Genomic DNA, 15,763 nt, shown 5'->3' with positions numbered 1-15,763 from the left:
ACAATAGGGTAGCTGCTCCGAGTCGATGTCATCTGCCAAAACAGTTTATCCGACATTTAACCGAATTGTGACTCAGAGTGGAGGGCAGCAGCAGCAGTGAGTGAGTGGAGGCTGCTCTGCTCTCTTGGCGAGTGAGCGAACATACCTCTTTGTCAATAGCCATCGCCTGTGAGATTGGGACTGAACTCTGCTACCCGTCGTATCACTGCGCTACGAATCGCCGCCATGCCATCCGTTCCATTCACAGATTCCCGATGGACAGTGCTCAACCCGCCTGAGAAGGATGTCTCCATCTCTGAAGATGGATCGACACTCAAGATGATCTCTAATCACGAGAGCGATCTATACCGGACTCCCAAGTGGGAGAAATACAACGCCAGTGTTTATGGATTCAAACACTCGTTGGGGAAGGAGGGGTTGACAGTCAGTGTGGATGTGGAATTGGATCACAGAGATCAAGTGAGTGGCGCCTGAGCGGCCGCGTCGTCCTGACACCTTGACAGTAGTAAGCCTCTCATTTGAGCCTCTGAGAGGACATCCAATCTCGTACCTGACCTCTTTTCTAGTGACCAGGCCGGGATTTACTTCCACATCAGCAATACACTATGGTTCAAGTTCGGTCTCGAGTTGAACGGGGATCTCTTCGCTGGGACTGTAGTCACTCAACCCTACTCTGACTGGTGAGTGACCACGAGCGAAGTGTCATGTCTGTAAGCGCTGCGAGTCTAAGCGTGGCGGGCTGGTCTTCCTTCAATATTTCTCATCATCGCACCCACAGCTATGAGGTGTGACTCCTGAGGGACATTCGCTGACCCGTACTCGTGTGACCCCTTCAGGTCTTTGGTTCCCGCCAAGAATCATGTCCCGAAGACCTTTACGTTCACTCTACACGACAAGATCCTGATGATCTACAATGACGGTGTTCTCGCCAGAGAAGTGAATTGCTTCGGCACAGGTGACGAGACCGAGGCCTTTGTGGGGGTCATGACTTGCTCGCCCAAAGGTGGTGGAATCACAGCGACGTTCAAGGATTTCAAGATTGACGAAGGGGTCATCCCGCCAAAGTGATGAGAAGTCGAGGCGAACGGGCGAGCAATCGTGGCATCGAGCCAGTCTTCGTTGAGAGAAAGGTCAGTCTCTTCATCTTGTCAACGTGAATGCCATTGCACAGTAGCGTGATACGGGCATGCATCATAGTACATATGGTACATGGACAAGCATGCCTCCAACCCTAATAATAGGACACTGCATCCATCCATCCATGAGTCTGCCTCTCGATGCCACTTTGGATCGTTCGGGCGAGCTCGGACCGTCGAACACCAAAATGAGGTCATTCGCAGGGAGGTTTACTAATCAGATCCTAATACAATCCTAATCTCATTACAAAATGGTCCAATGTATTTCCTAATCCAATCCCCATTTTACCTTTTGCTTCCGTGCCGAAATTCCACGAAATCGTCTCCGTTTCCGAATTTTTGAAAATGTTGGCGGCATCAGCATCAGCAGCATCAGGATCTGGCAAGTTCGACGGCGACGGCGAACAACAACAACAACAACAGAGACGACGACGACGGACGAACGACGAGCAGCGGCATCCATACACTCCTGAGTACAGCTAGAGGATGGTGTTGAAGCTACTGGAGGCATCGTCATAATTTCCTGTCCATACAACCCCCACCGCACTCTCGCTCATTGTCAGAAAACTGTTTGACTGACCCTCCGACATGCCTATCAAACCACTGTGAGTCGGACGAACACAACTGGATCATGATCGGAGCTGACCCATTTCTTCAGTACTCACCTTCGTCCCCTTCTCCGTCTCCCAACATCACACCAACCCTCTCCCGAGCACTTCTCCTCCAACCCTTCTCTCCTCCACCATCTCTCTTCATCTCCGAATCAAGGACTCTCTTTAGCCGGCCAACATGCGCCTTCGAGCGGTAGTGCAGGTGGAAGCAGTGGTGCTGGGAAAGCAGGATGGGGAAATAGTGGAGCAGGCGCAGGCTCCGGCGGATACACAGTGAGTCCACCAAAAGCCCAACTTCTGCTAAGAGGTCTTTTCTAAGGGACACGGACGAGCTTTCTTATCCTTGCCGCATACTGGGATCGTCGACCCTTCATCGTCCATCACATCTTCTCCATCCGACGACCAACAGCGCAAATCTTCACCTCAAGCTGGCCTCTTGTTGAAGCACCGTCTGGCGCGTCAAACACGCATAGTCCAGCTGGAGGAGCATGCTCGAAAAGTGCACAGGGAGATCGAGGCGAGAGCTGGAAGCAATAGCAGGATAGGCGTGATCGATCTCGACGAATTCTCTCCGCCGCTCAGACAGAGCTCTTTAGTCGACACCTTACCAGAGCCGGAGCTCTCTTCTCACTCCTCTCGCCTTACTTTCCCGCCGCCGGTCGCTGGACCGTCAACACCTCCCCGCCACCGTACCCCAACCCTCCAATCCCCTTCTCATTCCAGATCTTCCACACCGTCTCAATCTCGCTCCTCCTCACGCCCAAATGCGCTGCATAGGTCTCAATCCAGTATAGACTTGTGGCATGTCGGCGTGCCTCGACGCATGTCATTACGGGCACTCTCCACAACTCCCGAACCTCCCTTACCAACGGAAGATCGCAATGACGCTCTGGACCTTTCCGTCGCGTGCAAAGATTCGAGCGAGCCATCTCGCCCATCCACCCGACCCACTCGCCACCTCATGGACCTTGCCGGAGCTGATTCACATCGGTCTCGCCCCGACCGAACCTTTGTCAGACGGAACAGCACCGCTTACATGCCACAATCAGAGCCAGATGGTTCCGCCGTAGAAGCCGACGTGTCTGAGGAACACACAGACCGATCTTCAAGCCAACTTTCAGCATTCATTGCTGAACTCGAGAACGCAGATGCCTCCGTCGATCGAGTTAACCGACTGATCTCCTATTTCCGCTCAAAACGGACCCCAGAAGTTCTTAGATCGCAATTCCCTGATCTGGCTGAAGAGCTGCCTCTGCCTCAAAGACACCCTAGGACAATCTATAATGCGTGCCTGCGCCGGATGCTCGCCCTTCGACGACCAGGGCAGTCTATTTCGGAGATAGTCGATGTCTACAATGAAATGCTCGCGAATCATTGCCGACCCGATAATCGCACCTACGTCTTTCTGTTCAGAGCGTTCACCGAGAGAGCGATCGACGTCTCACGAGCCATCTCCAGTTGGGAATCTACCAAGGCTTGGGAAGTATGGTGTTCTGAGACCTTTGGAACAGAATTGGATACCGCCGCACACAAAGCAAAGGATGCAACCATCCAAGCATACCGATCCGAAACCAATATTTCCAACGCGTGTAAACTCGTCAAGGCGATAGAGTTGCTCGGCGAGCGTCGCAATACCCGACGCAAGGGTGATGATCGACCTCTAGGAATGTTCTCGTACGAGACGTTTCAATCTTTCCTTCTTGCTTGCTCCGTTAGTTCCATCTCCCCCCAAGATTTGGAAATTATCAAGGAGGTCTATATGCAGCAACAACAAGGCGACGAGACCATCAACTATGCTCGAGTGGTCAGATTCGTCGCCGTCCTTCAACAGGCGAATGACTTGCAGGGTGTCTCGGATCTTTGGAACCTTGTATTGCAACAAAGCGGATCACCTCGAGATCAAGATGCCCCAGAGGGACCGAAATTCGCGACCTATGTACGAGCTGCAGAGGCATTCATCTCTCTTGGCGAGATTGACAAGGGTCTATCGATTCTCAACTCGGTTGTGGACGATGTCCGAGCTGGCAAATACGACAGTGCGGACGTCATGACAAGGGTCTCTACCAGCCTCGAGGCTCTGGTCAAGCAGAATCGCTTAGACGACTTGCTTAGCGTTCACAACCGATTCGTTGGAGCCGTACGCAGTCGCCCTGAAGCCTCCGATTCCATCCGGACATACCCCAATGCTGGTCTGGTGGACGCCCTCGTGATTCGTGGTCATTGGCGAGTCGCGTACGACCTTTTGGCGTCATTCTTTGATGGTCAAATTACCAGCGCTGAGTCGCCCACTCTCCCTCCTATCCACAGGAGTCGATTATATGCTGGAATCCTACGGGACATCTCGCAGAACCGAGTCGACGAGGGATCGGTTGTTGAACTTCTCGAAAAGTGTGCCAAGGTCGCTCGAGCAGGCTCTCGACCACTCCCACAAGATGACGACGTTTTCAGGCTCCATCTGCAAGTTCTCATCAAGTATGACCGAATCGACCTATTGCCGGATCTGTTCGCCAATTTTGTACGAAAGCGAACTCCTACAGCAGAGCATTTTGCGGATCTCGCGGCGATCATCCCTTTGCTCATTCAAACAGACTCCCTGCACATCCGACACGTGCTGCAGATTCGATCGGCGATGGGCAAATTCTTCTCAGGACGGCAATTGACTCCAGAAGATGCGCTAGCAATTGGATTACGATACCTCGACGGGAGACGGAAAGCCTCTCACCTGTCCGAAGTCGTTAAGACTGCTGAGCAGTGGTCGAGCTTGATCGAAATGGTTTTGCGTTATTCACCCAACGAGCCTGAGATGGACGAAGTATTGCTTCAGATGGTCGAAGACATGCAGAGCAACCTAGACTTTGCCTCGAACATATCCAACACCTCTCCTTCGCGCCAACTTGTCGAACGATTGATCCACCGATTCGGTGAAGAGCGAGGCAAGGAATTGACGTTGATGGCATTTGGACAAGAGCTCGGTTCAGAACAGCTCAATATTTGGACAGCGATGCGACCTCTTCCAGTCCCGCCCCTGAGCTTAGATGGTACATCAGCAGAGTCAGCAGAATCTGGGACAACCGATTCGCAACCATTCCGACCCATTAGAAACGACATGCCTCCCATGGACACCAATCACTTCACGCTTCCCCCTCCGCCTGAATATGTCGACTCGCTTCCCAAGCTCTCCCCGGTTGGCCGAAATTTCTGGTTTTCTGAGTCTCTGAGCAAGTCGATCGACAACCAATATGCTACGAGCATAAAGTCTCGTAAACCGGTCAACACGGATGCCATCTTCAACCAAGTGGTGAATGAATTGCAACAGAACAGCAAAGTGCCCGGAGTCTACACGCTGGGCAAGTTGATCGAAAACTTGTGCCGTGTCGATTCGAACAACCCTGAAGCACGACAACAAGCTGATCTTCGAGTCAGGCAGATCTACGCTCTGGCTCAGGCTAGTCTGCAAGGCGCTTCTCCGTCAAGCCGTGGACCATGGTTGGCTTTGGAAAATGCCATGATTATCGCCTGCTGCAATTTGGGTCATTTGGAAGAAGCTGGTCTGCATCGCGCGCGAATAATTCAGAATGGGATGACCCCTTCGGCCGATGCATACGCCACGATGATAGCGTCAGCTAAGGACACGACGGATGATGCGACCGTTGCGACTCAATTATGGGAAGAATGTCAACATTTTGGCGTCGCACCGAACCTATATCTTTACAATACCATCATTTCCAAGCTGTCCAAAGCGAGGAAAGCAGAAGCGGCTCTGGCTCTCTTCCAGGAGATGAAGGACAAGCGGATCACCCCTTCGTCGGTCACGTACGGTGCTGTCATTGTGAGTCGTCCGTTTGGGAGAACGATGTGCTGACCAGGCTGTATAGAACGCATGCTGCCGTGTTGGCGATGGCCAGTCTGCCGCGACCTTGTTCAACGAGATGGCTTCTCAACGTAACTTTAAGCCTCGTGTCCCGCCTTTCAAGTGAGTCTGGGCCACATGTCTATGTGCTGACGATCAGCACCATGATGCAATATCACTTGACGACCTCGCCAAACCGAGATGCGGTCCTGCACTACTACAATGGGCTCGTTTCCACCGGTGTTCCTCCTTCATCTCACACCTACAAACTCCTTCTCGATGCCTTTGCTGTGCTCCCTCCGATCGACATTCAATCCCTTGAACGGATCTTCAACGAGCTTGTGGCGGATCGTCGTGTGCCTGTTCAAGGCACTCACTGGGCATCCCTCATCACCGCTCACGGCATCTATAATGCTGATCCTGACAAGGCTCTGGCGATTTTCCGATCTATCTCTGCTCATCCTACGGCAGCTGTCAATCTAGGAACCGAACCAGTCGTCTGGGAAGCCATCCTCAACGTGACCTCGCAACAAGCAAGTGTAGATCAAATGGAACAGTTGCACCGAGAGATGATCGAGAGTGGCGCGCAGGCTACTGCATACGTGTACAACATCCTTATCGGAGGATACGCTCGTGCGGGTCAGATTGACAATGCTCGGTCCGTCTTCAACTCTATGGGCGATAGCGTCTCTGGAGTCGCGGCGCCGAACAATCACCCTCAGCTTTTGACATCGAGTGGTCATGTGAAACCTAGTACAATCACTGATCAACCGACCCATGTTGTGTACCGCGAGCCATCGACGTACGAAGCGATGATTCGGGCGGAATTGAGCAATGGGACGAGGGAAAACGCCGAATCCGTCTTGAGAATGATGGAGGCGAGGTGTTATCCCGTCGCCGTGTTCATGCGGGCCGAGCACCTCATCTCGGATCACAACGTGAGTGTGCCATGGCACCGCCCTTCGTGATATCGCTCACCTGTTTTCTCCTTTTTTCGTGTCGATTCTAGATGCAGCAAGATCTTCATCCTGACCTCGGTCGATCCGTTTTTGCTGAAAAGGCTCCAAGCACGCCACAACGTGACCTCAACTACACTACCACAACCGCACAGGAACCATCCGCCGACTCCAATCCGCAATCGTCCCCTTCTTCCTTTTCTTCCTCGTCATCTCCTCCTACATCTCTCGACGGTCCGGAAGCCCTCACGCAGGAAGGGCAAGAAACAAAACTATCATCCCAGTCTCCAGCTTAGACACCATTGACACACCACTCAATTTACTGTAGATCTACCTGCCTTGCCGGGACTTGGTCCCTTGTATGTACATTAGCCAGATGGAATACCGTTGCAATAGCATCAAACGAGGATCTTGAAAGTCTCATACTACCTAAATAGGCTATGTTTCCCACGGTTGCGAAATTGACTTTTGGTGCAGCACGCCCTCAAGTTCAACCCTTCCCATTCTAACCTTCTGACCATTTCGAGTCTCGTTCGGTCGTTCACCATGTCATTCATGAAGAAGCTGCCGGCTTCTCTGCGGGAAATTAGGATCCTGATATGTCAGACATCACCAGGTAGCGCAGGTGTCCGGTGAGTTGGTACCAAAACATACTACATATCTCCACGCCCCTGTCATGGCCAATTGGCTTCATTGGACCAATCCTCCTTTCCATCGCTTCACACTCCTGTCTCTCCTCAATGTGTCGAAAGAGCTGAACCCATGTTGACGTTCTATACTCTCGCAGCCAATATGTCGCCTCTCAATACCCCTCTATCAAATCCGCTCATCCCGATCTCAAATTCTTGGTCCGAGAAGCTAGAGGTATCCCAGCAAGGGCCATTGCGAGGTTTGGTGAGTGTGTCATGAGTGAGGAAACCCCACGGCAGAGGTCCGCTGTACAGTACGGAGGAATGGGTGGATGCAGGGAGAGGGAAGCGGAGTACCTTTTCAGCTTGATCACCATTCCCAGTCTTAACTATCTTTCCCTGGTTGCGAAGGGCTGACTCTCTTTCTCCCCCCGCGTCCAGATGGCGGATACGAATCGGAATTGGCTCTGGATGGCGTGAGCGCAGAAGCTGTAGGTGACAGGTTGAGATCCCTTGTGGAGAACGGCAAGTGAAGAGATGTCATGTGGATCATGAAAAGCTGCTCAGAGAAGGTTGAACGGTGTATGGGTGGACGACTCAGCATTGATCCGCTCAATCCAAGGTCAAAAGTTGGACACCGCGCGCAGTTTAGTCCAAACCCCTTGCTTGGGTCTAGATTCCTCTCCGGTCTGTCTGCCTGACAAAGTCATGACCTTCCATGCTGCTGGTCGACACCTTCAGACTTTTTCACTTCTCCCGCTTGCTTGACGACCACGACCTGCGTCGTCCATTCCTCCCAGTCAACGGCGTTGCCTCTCAACCTTGCGTCTCCATGCCGATGGAAGGACTCACCAGGCTATGATCTGTCGCTCGCTCACTTTGACGACGGAGCTACCTGACGAGGTGATGCTTGACTACTGATCGACTGACGACCAGGGAAGGGGATCTTATGAGCTCACCTTTTGAGCCTTCCCGCAGAAACGGACTCGTCAATCCCGTCTTGTCTATCAAACTCATGTCATACAATCTCATCCCACCTTCTCTTCTCTGCTGCTTCTGACTCTTCATTTATCTACCATTCGCCTTGACGGCTTTAATCTAGATTTCCCTCCCCCTCTCTAGCTCTCTTTGTTCAAGAGCCTTGACGGCCTTCATCTGACGCGTCGAGTTTTAAAGGGCACGCAAGCTCTTCCTTGCGGTCCTGAAGCCTAGAGGCCTTGCATAAAGCGACAAAGCAGACTCCAAACTTCTGTCTTTGACCTCGTCATAGGACATCCAGAGCCTGACTCTAAGGTGCCCTCTGCAGCATTTTCACCCCTTCAACATGCTGGCCATGAGTCCCCTCACTCTCCTCTTCCTCTCCGCATTCTTACGTCCCACCATTGCTCAAGCAGTCATAGGCCTTTTCGATGCTTCTGGATCACCGGTATCGATGGACAACCTCCCCTTGCCCGCTTCTACTGCTCTGTCTGCCAGCCGCACCACCTCGTCAGAGCAATATGAGTCCAACGCGTATCGCTCCTCCACAGCACCTTCGACTGGCTACGCGGCCAGTGCCACCATTACGTCGGTCCCTCCGTTCCTTGTGCCCACGCCTGTACCTGATGGCACTGTCTACACGAGCACCGAAGGCGATTCGTGCGGCGAATGGGGTTGTGGAAAAGTCGTGTCACCAGAAGTGTGAGTTGCATTTCCTCACCCATCTTCTACCCTTGTCCATCTGCATGCAGGAGTCTCCCAGGAACTTTGAGGAGTAGAGCCGCAGGCATGTCATATTGATATCTCGTAGGCAATCGACTTGCGCGCCTGCAGTCATGTCCTGGGCTCACTCATCTATGAAATGTGGATATGGTCATGTTCGAAATTCTGCAGGATACTGTATGCCGGCCAGTTGGTACTCTACCTCTTTGGGCTGCTACGAGACGACGATCATACTTCGTAGGTCGAGATGCGACCGGGGCGACAGGGTGCCCCGTAACCTGACATTGAGCCAGAAACCACCGATATCATTAAAGGCTGTCATGCAGCGTCGAACACGCAGACTGGTGAGTCTCGACACGATTCAGGGGTGCCGAGGCGCTGAGCCCTGTCTATGCATTCAGTGACTGCCACGACGACTCATATGGTGTAAGAAGTTTCGTCCATCAACATTACTAAGATCTCCGCGCTGAGGCACACTTCTACAGGACCGCAACGGCTTCTGTGGACTACACGATGACTCAGGTTCAAAATGTCACGATGTAAGCGTATGCCTGTTGCAGGTCGTTGTGCCCCCCCCCCTGACTCTTTCTTCCTAGAACGGAGAAAATACCAGTCACCATGACTGAGAGTGTCACTCTGTGAGCGCAAAGTATCTGGTCTCACACCAGACTCCCCCGAGGGGCTAATGTCGCGTTCGTCTTAGCACCAGAACGATGCACGAGACGAGTCTGGTCGATCTCACGACAACAGAGAAAGTGACAGATACGGTGTGAGTGGCACCGGATCGCATCTTTCGGCCTCTCATTCTCATTCGCTCTACAGGACATTGACTGCGACTGCCACCGTCACTCATGTCCAGACCTCGGTCGAGACTATGCAAGTGGCTTCCCTCGTACTTGGAAATCCGCAGACTAACGGCTAACCAGGACGAAGACTTCTGTTTATAACCAAACAATCATGGAGACCGCTACGGAGACCAAGACGCTCAGTTTACCTACTACGGTGATATCGAAGGAGATGATGACAGTGACATCGGTGGGTCAACCAATATGGATCGCTCGAGTGCTTTGACCTGACGATATTATCCGTCCAACTCTCCAGGTTCAAGCTATACCTACTACCGTTGTCAGCACGCAAGTCATGACCGAAGTCATGACGGACACAGTGATAGATACCAAGTGAGTCTCGTGGGCAAACGTACGACCGATCGATTCTAAGCATACCACTCAGGACCCTCTTGCATACCCTTACGGATACCCAAATTGTTCAACACAACCTGACCAAAGTACAGACCCAAACGGAAGTCAAGGTGTGTGTGTGTGTGTGCGCATAATATCGCACGCTGACAGAAACTGAACTGATACTTGTTATCAGACACAGACGCAACTCGATACGATTGTCCAAACTGATACGGCCACATTGACTCATACTCTCAAAGAGATCGCTACGGAGACAATGGTCGATACTGTCTTACAAAATATCAGCGTCACCCAGACTCAGGTGAGAATCGGCTTTGCGTGCCGGTGATTCATAGCTAGACGCTGACTCAACCCTCAGCTCCAGACTCTCGTACAGACCCAACTCGCCACATTGACGGAGGAAAAGCTAGCGACGTCGACAGCGGTGAGTTTGACATTTGACTTTCTTCTTTTCGGCGTGCAGAATCGATACAGAACAGTAGGCTAAAAGCGTTTTCCGCAGACCGCCACATTGACCCAACCAACCACGTTTACAACTACGGCCATTCAGAATCAAACGCTCCTGGCGACGGAGACACACGAGGTCACACGACTGATCACTCAAACGGACAAAAGTGTCCAAACGATGCTGGAGACAATGACGGTGGAAAAGACAAAGGACCGAACGGTCACCGCAACGGCTACCTCTACCGCTACAGCCATAGCCACAGTGACGGCGACGCAAAGTGCAGCAAGCATAGCGGACGCGGGTTCTGGATCTGCGCCGCTTCAGAGCTGTCAGATGAAGTGCTCAAGTTATTTTGGCATGGGAGCTGTGCCTACTCATACGGCTGCGGCGGGGCAAGGATACGTAGCGCTGGCAGGTCAAGCAGCGTACGGTGACTACAAAGTCAGACGACGAGAGTCGCCTCCATTCTAGATTTCCCTTTGTTCCGTTTACGTAGAGCATGAGACGCATGAATTACGACCGATTATCGTATGAGAATGTGTAGCGGATCACAAGTAGAGTTTCATACAACATGGCTCAGGGCCCGAACGATTTATGGTAAGATGTGCTCCTCCCGCTTTTACACAGGACCCGATGGCTGCTGAAGCCAGCGGGTCATGACGAGAGACCTAGCTTGCCCATCAGACCCTTGAGCCCGTATCCGCCAGCCACAGCCTCCACAGGCTGTCCGACCACTTCATCTACCTCTTCTCTCGATCTGGATGGTGTCGGCGGACCACCCTCCGAGGCCGTCACATAGGAACCCCGCAGACTGTCATTGGCATCATCGTCTACCTGATTGTCGTCGTCCGTATCTGATCCCGGTCGAACGACTTTGGGTATAGCCATAGAGCTAGCTCGTCCTTCGCCGCCTCGATGTTCTAGAGTATTGGGTGGGCTAGATTCCATCGTAGTGGGAGAGTGAATCGTAGGTGAGGACTGTATATTTGAGATGGTCGTGCTGGAAGTAGTGGCATCGGCTGGGCTGGGCATGCTTGATAGGGTGGGTGAAGATAGGCCGGATAAGGTGGAAGCAGTACTCGAAGGGGTAAGTGCACGCATACGATTCGAGGCGTTGATAACCTGATGAGTGTCAGCGACAAAGATATTTCCGAGCAGCTGTCGGGGATGGCGGTACAGCGCTGTGACTCGCTCACCTTTAAGGCCTTGCCCCATTTGGCTCGAGCGTTGAAATTCTCCCTAATGGCAGGTACAAGATCATGCTCGGTCGCTTCGGTGGACGTGATCCACTACCAATGTCTGTCAGCTCCATCGTCGCCCTGCGGAGGGTCCCAAGCTCACAGGATGTTGTAAGGCTTCTGAAGGGGAACAGCGTTCCTTCGGGTCGACTTTCAACAGCTGCCGGATAAAGTCCTTAGCTGGGAGAGAGAAAGTCAGTGAAAGCATTTTGTCGAGCACATATGAGTGTGCCTACCTGATGCAGAGACCTTTTTCCAGAATCTCTCGTGGAAGGTAATTTTCCCTCGGGTGGTTTCCTCGACAAGTTCAGACCTATCCTCTGCCCTCCAAGGAGAATATCCACAGAGAAGAGTGTACGCAATGACTCTGAACAATGTGAGCTCACGGAGCATCACGGACAACGACGATTGTTGACAGCTCACCCTATACTCCAACTGTCAACTTTGAAGCCGTGCCCCGTTCCTTTCAAAACTTCGGGGGCTGCATACCCCAGACTCCCGGCGAGATCGTCAATCATCTCATCTGGTGTCTCGAGATGCTTTGCGATTCCAAAATCTGCAATGACGATAGGCGAGTGTTCAGATCGGGTTTTGTACAGAATGTTCTCTGGTTTGAGATCTCTGTGGACAATGTTGTGCGCGTGGAGATAGGCAGTGGCGGAGAGGACTTGCCTAGAGTCGGATAGGTCGTCGGTAGAGGGGGATTGGCAGCGATGATAGCAGCACGGAGGTAGAGTGGAAAGAGACCAGATCACCAATGTTCAGCTTCAAAGAACCGGCGTCGAGTCCAATTGGAACTCACTTGATACAGTCTACGGCGTTCTTCTCCGTAAACTTGCCCTTTTCCTGGATTCTATCAAAGAGTTCACCTCCAACCGCAAGCTCGAAAGCGATGTAGTATCTGAGATTGTGATCAGCGTGAGCGAATTCGAGTTGCAGCTCCCCTCAACCGGCTCGGACCCACTTGTCTCTCGATTCAAAGTGATCCCAAACGTGAACGATATTCGGATGATCCAGATCTTTCAACACGTTGATCTCATCCATGACGTTCGTCGATCCCTCACGTAGCAGTCGTTTTGATATCACCCTATTGGCATTTTTGACATCAGATTCAGATTTCATTTGCGTCACCTATCCAGCCCTCCATCTTCGGGTGACTTATCCTGCTGGGGACTGACTCACTTCAACGCGACTTGCTTCTTCTCGCCTCCTGGTGGACTCCAGTTGGCCTGTACAACTTTTCCAAAGCCTCCTCGACCTAGAACCTGCTCCAGAGAGTATTCTTTCTTCTTCTTGAATGATGGAGGCTGAGGTAAGAGATGATTCCTCATATCGGATCTGAGACCCATGGTGGATGAAGGGGCAAGGACTGGAAGGCCGAAGGGCGGGTTGGCGATTCGCAATATGAACGCAGTCAAATTTTCAGAGACGGGCGGGGGCCTGGATGATGAATCAGATAGAGATAGAGATCACTCTCCTCTCCGACCTTGACTGCAACCTTAGCACAGGTCCTCGAGGCGAGTCGACAGAGATCAAGGTGGCGACCGGCTGAACCGATGCAGATTCACTTGCCGAGATGAGACGTTGGATGTTACCTGAGCATGGAATGAATGGCTGCAGAGACCCGATACTCACTTAGATATCACACATCATGCCACAGCAGCTGTGTCGTTGAAGATGAACAGACTGGAAGTATTGACAAGAGACAAGAGATATAAAAGTAGTATGGGATCTGAAGGATTGGTGCGGGACATGCGTTCCACCTAATTCCCGAGACCGAACCGGCACAATTATTGTGAGATCCAAGTGTGGATCGATCAGCTGATCAAAGTTGAATGGAAACTCCACTCTGGGAATAGACTATACATGCATGACGAAAGACTATAGACACATCAATGTGAGACGGGTAGTGGATGCTATGCACAATGATTACAGGGGGTGACAGGAGAGATACACAATGAAGTATGCGATGAATGAGTAGTATGCTGTGTGTGGGATGGAACTGAAGTTCGAGGCTCATTTGGCTTGATCGATTCTGACGTAGAGAGGCATGACACCTCCGATACCGCTGTTGGATGACGCGTAGCCTCCAGGGATCTGTTTCCTGCAGACCTGGACACATCCGAGTCAACGATATTCCGACATCGAGGTACAATTGACTCACTGGACATTCCCCTTCGATCACCCAATTTCTCCCATCAATGCTCCACAAACCCTTCAACTCTTCCTTGACGACAAGCGTCTCCTCCTGAGGATAGGCACCGTCATTGGCTTTCATCAACTCCCAGTTCTCCTCGGGTACTCCTGCTTCTACTAGCTTCGCCTCATACTGCTTCCTTTGATGTGTCGCCCATGCAGTCTTGAGGGAGTCCGCGTTCCAGTTCCAAGGCTCGATCTCGGGATTCAGTCTCGATCGACCGGCTCGGCCACCTCGTCCACGGGCTGCTCCTCGACCTCTGGCAGCGGCCGGAGCCCCTCGCCCGCGACCACCACCAAAAAGAGGGAAAGGGTTGGGGTTTCGTTTGATTGCGGCGATCAACGAATCGCGAAGGCATTTGGCGCATAGGACATGTCCACTGAGTGGGATGAGCTCCTACCAACAGGAGAGGCGTAATAGCTCACCACTCTGTCATAACGGCTTGCTCTGGAGGAGTGAAGCACACAGGACAAGCTGAGAGCAGGAGTCAGCCGCGTCCCCCCCCTCTGCCAGACCTCTGCCAGACCGAGATGACCTACTGTATGCTGCAAGACTTCTTTCCTCTTCAAGTCCGCCATCGCTCGCCGCTTCTTCAGCGACGTCCTCCTTGCCCATATCGTCCTCGACTGATCGTTTTCGCTTATCCCCTCGCTTGATAGAAATGATTTCCACGCTTTGATCTACGGCACCGGAATCTGCTTCGTCATCCGAATCATCATCGATGATCACAGTGGGTATCACGGCTCGTCCTTTGCCCTTCTCCTGGGCTGTTAGACGTCTTGACCCAGTTTCCGGATCAACCTCGACAGGGTCTGAAGAGTCAGAGGAGATGGTCTGAATTGTTTCTGTAGATCCCTCGTCGGCTCGGTCTCCAAGAGATGGTGGAGTCATGGGTTGCGAAGCTACCAAGGGGAAAGGTCGAGGTGGTTTACAGGAGCGTGGAGGAGTGGTCCGAGGAGACTTGGAGTAGGGACAGCCTGGAGCTGGTCGTTCCATCTCCTCTGGACGATGAGAGGCTGATCGAGGACGAGGGCGAGTAGATGTGGTTGAGCCGTCCATTGAACGGCGAGAAGCGGTCCTCCTTGCAGATGGCCGAGGTTCGCGAGCAGTATCGTCGGACCGACGTGAGATGGGCCCTCTGACGCGATAACCACTATCTGAATCTTCTTCACTCGGGATGTATGCTTCAGAATCATCTTCTTCGGTCTCGTCACTTAACCATGATGAAATTCTTGCATGCCGGCGGCGACTAGGTGATGGTACCAGGTTTTCGGAAATCGAGTGATTCACAGAGCGTCGTTCGTGCTCTGGGACAAGGTCCGCACTCATTCTGAGTGTGACAAAGACTTGGTGGCGGAAAGAGGAGTTGGGATGGACTCTCTCAAAGGAGTTGGGGCGGCGGAGTGGAGGTCCCTGTTGATGATGTACAGAAAAGCTTTTGGAACAGTGTGTTGATCGAAAAGGAGCAGCAAGCTGTCGAAAACGGCCCAGCCGATCTCGAAAGCTTTGACGGTCGATCGATCCACCTGGTGCGATAGGGTGCCAAAAGTTTTCGGTTTGGTGCTTGGCTCAAGGTAAGTGGATTAGCCGCAGGTGATGACTGAGATAGGTGATGAAGTGGGATGGGACCCCCACCTAAACGAGGCGTTAATGACTTCCCCTACAGAGTTGTATCGCTGATATCGTCTTCTTCCTCCTCCTCGTTGCTATCGTGACTCAAGTGCGAGTGAACAGATGTTAGATGTACAAAACCAACAAGAAAGGTCAAGTGATCGGGAGACATCCTCCTCCGAACGTG

At 52.2% G+C, this 15,763-nt stretch overlaps 6 protein-coding genes across 6 annotated transcripts; 4 read left to right on the top strand and 2 right to left on the bottom strand.

Moving 5' to 3' along the window:
- Window positions 1–32: 32 nt before the first annotated feature.
- Window positions 33–1,419, top strand: BD324DRAFT_628078 (hypothetical protein). The gene is made up of 4 exons (XM_022016081.1): window positions 33–459; window positions 504–505; window positions 567–680; window positions 837–1,419. The coding sequence occupies exons 1-4, from the start codon at window positions 226–228 to the stop codon at window positions 1,066–1,068; spliced, it is 582 nt and encodes a 193-aa protein (XP_021870356.1). The 5' UTR covers window positions 33–225; the 3' UTR covers window positions 1,069–1,419.
- Window positions 1,420–1,494: 75 nt separating this feature from the next.
- BD324DRAFT_628072 (hypothetical protein) lies at window positions 1,495–6,960 on the top strand. The gene is made up of 5 exons (XM_022016080.1): window positions 1,495–1,741; window positions 1,795–2,020; window positions 2,067–5,576; window positions 5,623–5,720; window positions 5,758–6,960. The coding sequence occupies exons 1-5, from the start codon at window positions 1,725–1,727 to the stop codon at window positions 6,563–6,565; spliced, it is 4,659 nt and encodes a 1,552-aa protein (XP_021870355.1). The 5' UTR covers window positions 1,495–1,724; the 3' UTR covers window positions 6,566–6,960.
- A 69-nt stretch (window positions 6,961–7,029) lies between these two features.
- BD324DRAFT_483279 (thioredoxin-like protein) lies at window positions 7,030–7,894 on the top strand. Its single transcript, XM_022012909.1, has 3 exons — window positions 7,030–7,185; window positions 7,341–7,447; window positions 7,624–7,894. Exons 1-3 carry the CDS (start codon window positions 7,100–7,102, stop codon window positions 7,713–7,715), a joined length of 285 nt encoding a protein of 94 aa, XP_021870354.1. The 5' UTR covers window positions 7,030–7,099; the 3' UTR covers window positions 7,716–7,894.
- Window positions 7,895–8,506: 612 nt separating this feature from the next.
- Window positions 8,507–10,569, top strand: BD324DRAFT_608960 (hypothetical protein; the record flags this gene model as incomplete). The annotated part of the gene is made up of 11 exons (XM_022014132.1): window positions 8,507–8,862; window positions 8,972–9,227; window positions 9,406–9,422; window positions 9,480–9,521; window positions 9,587–9,652; window positions 9,810–9,918; window positions 9,985–10,061; window positions 10,114–10,192; window positions 10,258–10,383; window positions 10,441–10,506; window positions 10,546–10,569. 11 exons carry the CDS (start codon window positions 8,507–8,509, stop codon window positions 10,567–10,569), a joined length of 1,218 nt encoding a protein of 405 aa, XP_021870353.1.
- Window positions 10,570–11,073: 504 nt separating this feature from the next.
- BD324DRAFT_628060 (kinase-like domain-containing protein) lies at window positions 11,074–13,559 on the bottom strand. The gene is made up of 9 exons (XM_022016079.1): window positions 13,404–13,559; window positions 12,951–13,363; window positions 12,733–12,855; window positions 12,571–12,669; window positions 12,192–12,440; window positions 12,005–12,135; window positions 11,872–11,948; window positions 11,727–11,819; window positions 11,074–11,652 (listed from the first exon to the last, which is right to left on the bottom strand). The coding sequence occupies exons 2-9, from the start codon at window positions 13,115–13,117 to the stop codon at window positions 11,185–11,187; spliced, it is 1,407 nt and encodes a 468-aa protein (XP_021870352.1). The 5' UTR covers window positions 13,118–13,363; window positions 13,404–13,559; the 3' UTR covers window positions 11,074–11,184.
- A 40-nt stretch (window positions 13,560–13,599) lies between these two features.
- BD324DRAFT_628053 (hypothetical protein) lies at window positions 13,600–15,706 on the bottom strand. The gene is made up of 4 exons (XM_022016078.1): window positions 14,505–15,706; window positions 14,391–14,439; window positions 13,933–14,344; window positions 13,600–13,880 (listed from the first exon to the last, which is right to left on the bottom strand). Exons 1-4 carry the CDS (start codon window positions 15,292–15,294, stop codon window positions 13,785–13,787), a joined length of 1,347 nt encoding a protein of 448 aa, XP_021870351.1. The 5' UTR covers window positions 15,295–15,706; the 3' UTR covers window positions 13,600–13,784.
- Window positions 15,707–15,763: the final 57 nt, after the last annotated feature.

The sequence above is a fragment of the Kockovaella imperatae genome (assembly GCF_002102565.1).
Source record: "Kockovaella imperatae strain NRRL Y-17943 chromosome Unknown BD324scaffold_8, whole genome shotgun sequence".
NCBI classification, from domain to species: Eukaryota; Fungi; Basidiomycota; class Tremellomycetes; order Tremellales; family Cuniculitremaceae; genus Kockovaella; species Kockovaella imperatae.
Note: the sequence above shows the minus strand (reverse complement) of the source record. Positions and strands in the feature narration are given on the sequence as shown.

Coding starts and splice junctions, on each gene's coding strand:
- BD324DRAFT_628078 (XM_022016081.1), top strand. CDS start 226: ATGCCATCCGTTCCATTCACAGATTCCCGATGGACAGTGCTCAACCCG. Junction 681..836: donor ACTCAACCCTACTCTGACTG/GTGAGTGACCAC, acceptor TGACCCCTTCAG/GTCTTTGGTTCCCGCCAAGA.
- BD324DRAFT_628072 (XM_022016080.1), top strand. Junction 2,021..2,066: donor CAGGCTCCGGCGGATACACA/GTGAGTCCACCA, acceptor GTCTTTTCTAAG/GGACACGGACGAGCTTTCTT. Junction 5,577..5,622: donor TCACGTACGGTGCTGTCATT/GTGAGTCGTCCG, acceptor CAGGCTGTATAG/AACGCATGCTGCCGTGTTGG.
- BD324DRAFT_483279 (XM_022012909.1), top strand. CDS start 7,100: ATGTCATTCATGAAGAAGCTGCCGGCTTCTCTGCGGGAAATTAGGATC. Junction 7,186..7,340: donor CCAGGTAGCGCAGGTGTCCG/GTGAGTTGGTAC, acceptor ATACTCTCGCAG/CCAATATGTCGCCTCTCAAT. Junction 7,448..7,623: donor AAGGGCCATTGCGAGGTTTG/GTGAGTGTGTCA, acceptor CCCCGCGTCCAG/ATGGCGGATACGAATCGGAA.
- BD324DRAFT_628060 (XM_022016079.1), bottom strand. CDS start 13,117: ATGGGTCTCAGATCCGATATGAGGAATCATCTCTTACCTCAGCCTCCA. Junction 12,136..12,191: donor GTTGACAGTTGGAGTATAGG/GTGAGCTGTCAA, acceptor CACATTGTTCAG/AGTCATTGCGTACACTCTTC. Junction 11,949..12,004: donor GAAAAAGGTCTCTGCATCAG/GTAGGCACACTC, acceptor TCTCTCTCCCAG/CTAAGGACTTTATCCGGCAG.
- BD324DRAFT_628053 (XM_022016078.1), bottom strand. CDS start 15,294: ATGAGTGCGGACCTTGTCCCAGAGCACGAACGACGCTCTGTGAATCAC. Junction 14,345..14,390: donor CAAGCCGTTATGACAGAGTG/GTGAGCTATTAC, acceptor CATCCCACTCAG/TGGACATGTCCTATGCGCCA. Junction 13,881..13,932: donor TGATCGAAGGGGAATGTCCA/GTGAGTCAATTG, acceptor GGATGTGTCCAG/GTCTGCAGGAAACAGATCCC.